The sequence below is a fragment of the Apium graveolens genome, chromosome 3, assembly GCF_009905375.1.
Source record: "Apium graveolens cultivar Ventura chromosome 3, ASM990537v1, whole genome shotgun sequence".
Classification (NCBI taxonomy): Eukaryota; Viridiplantae; Streptophyta; class Magnoliopsida; order Apiales; family Apiaceae; genus Apium; species Apium graveolens.
In genome coordinates, this window is record NC_133649.1 from 54,643,953 (window position 1) to 54,648,807 (window position 4,855).

At 36.5% G+C, this 4,855-nt stretch overlaps 1 protein-coding gene across 1 annotated transcript; it reads right to left on the bottom strand.

Annotated features, from left to right (window-relative positions):
* Positions 1-349: 349 nt before the first annotated feature.
* Positions 350-1,176, bottom strand: LOC141710719 (uncharacterized). Its single transcript, XM_074513256.1, has one exon. The coding sequence runs from the start codon at positions 1,148-1,150 to the stop codon at positions 497-499; it is 654 nt and encodes a 217-aa protein (XP_074369357.1). The 5' UTR covers positions 1,151-1,176; the 3' UTR covers positions 350-496.
* Positions 1,177-4,855: the final 3,679 nt, after the last annotated feature.

The window sequence follows — 4,855 nt, forward strand, 5'->3', positions numbered from 1 at the left end:
TGGCCTCTTGAGGTGGCTCTGAGCATTGGATGAACAGCTGTGAACTGGATTAAAAATATTTTACTGCCGCCTGTGATGCGATGTCAATGAAATGTATAAAAACTGTGTTGTCCTCTTGTCAAACACGTAAAATACAGTAAATGTAACAAATTTTCGTGGGCGGGAAGGCAGGCAGCTGCTGTTAATTTAATTTTACATATTAACTACATTACCAGCTCTAACGTCAATACTATGTACTCATTTTTTTTTATTTTTTTAAAACGATGCCATTAGTATTCATAAAACTCCAGTACCGCGTGACGTTGAACATGAATTAGTAGTAGTATAATGCGGATTACAATAAATCATATAACATAAAACCTTATCGATTGTTGAAAACAAATACATGTTATTATTGATACAAAAACCGAACAAAAGATGCCACAGAAAAATCATTCTGCAAGCCATTGCATTGCATAATTCATCTTGTTTTGCAATGGATCTAGGACACCGTTTCTTAGTAGTGGTGAGGAGGAGGTGGTGGTGGAGGAGGTGAGCTGTAGTAATAGTGATGCTTGGGTGGTGGTGGAGAATGCACTGGTGGTGGTGGAGGGTAAACTGGTGGTGGTGGTGGTGGAGAGTGCACAGGTGGTGGTGGAGAGTAAACAGGTGGTGGTGGAGAGTAAACTGGTGGTGGTGGTGGTGGAGAGTGCACAGGTGGTGGTGGAGAGTAAACAGGTGGTGGTGGAGAGTAAACAGGTGGTGGTGGAGAATGCACAGGTGGTGGCGGGGAGTGAACTGGTGGTGGTGGGGAATGCACTGGTGTTGGCGGGGACTTGGACTCGTGGTGATGTACTGGCGCTGGATAATGTGTGGGTGGAGGTGGTGACTTGTACTTGTAGTGATGTACTGGACGTCGCGGTGAGTAATGATGATATGGTAGTCGCAGTGAGTGCTTAGGAGGAGGTGGTGGTGGAGGTGGAGGAGGAGGAGGAGATAGCTCAGCTCTTGGTGGTGGAGGGGAGTGGAAAAGAGTTGGAGATTGTTTTGGTGGTGGAGGAGAGGACTTTTTCTTAGCTTCAGTCTGTGATGGCAAATTCACACACACTACTACTACAAGTATAGATAACATGAGCGAGCCCATTTTTGACCCTTTTCCCATTCTTCCCATCTTTTGTATCAGTAAACTGTGGTAAACTGTGGGTTATGCATATTAAACCAACTAAAGGCCCTCTATTTATAGGCTTAATCATCTTCACATGCATCTTTGATAAGTTAGTACATTAATGTTAGTATAATCGACTTTTTTTAATAATAAAGATTAAACGAAGCCAGCCAACAACTACCGCTAAATCTGTATTAGATTATACATTATCCAGTAATCCAATTTATGCATTCAAAATGTAGAATGAATAGTCGTATTTTCATGTATCAATTTGACTTTTTGAGTCGGTGAATATATGTATTTTTTTTTCTTCTCTTGTTTATAGACTATAAAGTTAATATTCCCACTACACTTGCATGTATTTTATCTAATCTCTTGTGTGAGATATCTGTGTTCATCAGGGTTTACTTTGGTTTACTTTGACTAATTAAGATTTAACAAGCACTTAATTAGACTAATATTTGGATGTTAAAAACAAGTATTCAAACTTCGAGAAAGTACTCGAATATTTTAAGTTTTTTCTCAAACCACTTTTCTCAAAGTACAAATTAATTCTAAGAAGAAAGTTGTTTCATATATATATATATATATATATATATATATATATATATATATATTTGTAAATAGGGGTAAATATTAAAGTGGTCAATATCATATATTATTTTTTGTCATTCAACTTAACTCATATTATTTGAATTACTAAAATCAAACTAAATATCAAATTGAAACCACTAAATATCTGCTTAAAAACTAAAAATTATATTTATTAAGTTATATACAAAATTCTTAAATGCTACTTTAACCAAATGTAAACTTATGAATTCTAGTATTTATAAGATAATATATCTAGATTTTATAAAATTTATATACTAATTATTTTTATTTAAATAAAAAAACAACTCCAAAATATTTATAATTAGTATATTAGTATTTAAAAAATCTAACTATATTATTTAAAATACAAGAATTCATAACTTTACCTTTGATTACAGTAACATCCAATAAATATGTATATGACTCCATAAAAATTAATTTTATTTCTTAAGCACATGATATTTACAGGTACCGTTTTGATATTTACTTTAACTTTAAAAATTTCAATAATACCCTTAAAGTTAGATAGAAAAATTGATATATGACTTTTAAAGTCAAGTGACCACTCTCGTATTTAAATATTAAACCATTGCAAATAACATATTTTTTGCTGGATCTTTAATTTAACTTGTTAACGTGATCTGCATGCAAGTTTCGACTTATCTACCGTATCTCGTGAATATTTAAACTTTTCATAAGATAATTATTAAACAATTGCATGCGAATAGAATATATATATAATTGTAAAATATATTTTGACACGGGGCGCTGGGGTTGGTAAAGACGCGTTAATTATCAGGGTATATTCAAGCCAAGAAATCTTGAAAATATTTTTTTAAATCTATTTCTATATACTCTTGATGCACTGGTTTTAAACCAGTGAATACCTGAGAGGCCGAGACTGGGAGAAGTTCTAAGAGCCATAATTCCACAAACACGTCATGGCTTGCAAAATAGGAATGAAATAGGAGTGATAACTAAACCTGTGAAACTAGCTGGTTTACTATGTGTATATGTGTAAAATGTAAAGCTTGAAAACAGAAAGAAAACAAACTAAGACATTGATCACTTTTATTCACTTGGAAATTACAGCATATTAATACTAAGACGGAAACAGAATAGAACGAACTAATGCTATAAACCAGGGAAATGCCATAGACTCCCAGTTCTACACAACTACTACTACTGCAAAGCTACAGAGACTTATTCAAACTGGTCCCAGAAAAACTCTTGCACGTTGCAGGACAAATCAGACAACCCACGTCATCATAAAACACACCAGCAAACTAAATAACAGTTTAGATTAATCCGACAAACACCCCCTTAATCTAAACTTCTTTATTAAGACTCCTGACACCAAGTAACTGTCGCATACGTTCGAACTTAACAATGGACAATGCTTTCGTAAGCACATCAGCACGCTGCTCTTCAGTTTTCACATGCTTCACGATAATTTCGCCTCGCTCTACGCACTCTCGTATAAAGTGATAGCGAATATCAATGTGTTTCGACCTTCCATGAAACACAGGGTTCTTTGCCAAATCTATGGCAGACCTATTATCAATATAAAAAGTGACAGGTCCAATGCGTTCACCTGTTACTTCAGTCAACAGATTTCTTAACCAAATTCCTTGGCATGCTGCAGCCGTGGCAACCATGAATTCAGCCTCGCAGCTAGATAACGCAACGCACTTCTGCTTCTGAGAGACCCACGTTATTACACTTTCATTCAAGTAGAACACCATCCCACTAGTACTTTTTCTGTCTTCCAGATTTCCTGCTAAATCACTATCTGAGAACCCCGTTAGTGCATTATTTGCACCATCTCTTAAGTAAATTAACCCGTAATTCATAGTTCCCTTAACGTACCTCATTATCTTTTTTGCTGCATTCAGATGCAATAATGTGGGCCTTTCCATAAATCGACTGATGATCCCTACAGCATATGAGATATCCGGACGCGTGTGAACAAGATAAAGCAGACCTTCTACTATGCTTTTAAAATCAGTCGAATTTACAGCACTGCCTCCCTCATCTTTGGTGATTGCAATCTTGGGTTCCATGGGGAACTTAGTAGCATTGCATTTTTCCATACCAGCTTTTTCTAAAATTTTCTTGGCATATGCTTCCTGTTTTAATTCAACATAACCATCTTGCTGATTTACCTCGATTCCTAAATAGTAAGAGAGCTTTCCCAAATCACTCATCTCAAATCTTTCAGCCATTTTCCTCTTGAAATTTTGTATAACAGCTTCGTTTGTCCCGGTCACCAGAATATCGTCAACATAAACAGCTATGATCAGAGCTTCTCCTGCTTCCCTCTTGACATATACAGCATGCTCATACGGGCATCGAATCAAACCCATGTCTTCAAGACATTTGCTCAGCTTCGAATACCAAGCTCTGGGAGCCTGACGGAGCCCATATAACGCCTTATATAATTTGTAATCTAAATGCTCCTGTCCTGGCTTCTCGAACCCCTCCGGTTGTGAAACGTACACCTCTTCTTTCAAAACCCCATTCAAGAAAGCTGATTTGACGTCCCAGTGGTGAACACTCCACCTGTTTTTCGCTGATAAAGCAAGTAAGAGACGCACTGTTTCCAGGCGTGTTACTGGCGCAAAAATTTCTTCGAAATCAACTCTTTGTTGTTGAACATACCCCTTTGCAACTATTCGAGCCTTGTGTTTAACAATCTCTCCTTTGGTATCCTTCTTGAGTTTAAATACCCATTTTAAATTAATGACTTTCTTGCCTGGATGTAACACCCCCAGATCCGGGGTCGGGAATCCGGGTTGTCACGGTCTTTCTTTCCACAATATCACTTTATTTAATTAATAATAAATACCCTCATGCTGTGACCCCACACTAACACACACCACAACTCGTTATAGTCTCAGAGATGAAATTGAAATAAGTACAAGTCTTTGAATCCACAATTTAAAATTATTACAACCCAAAATGATTACTTGATAATTTACAGTTAATTGCCATTATCTGCCACAAGTTATAATTATACATAATTGGATTCTCAAAAGTAGATGGTCTAAACTACAATGGATCTACCTCTGCAGCTATAGCAGCTACAATATCAGCGGGAAGACGCGGGACGCTTCC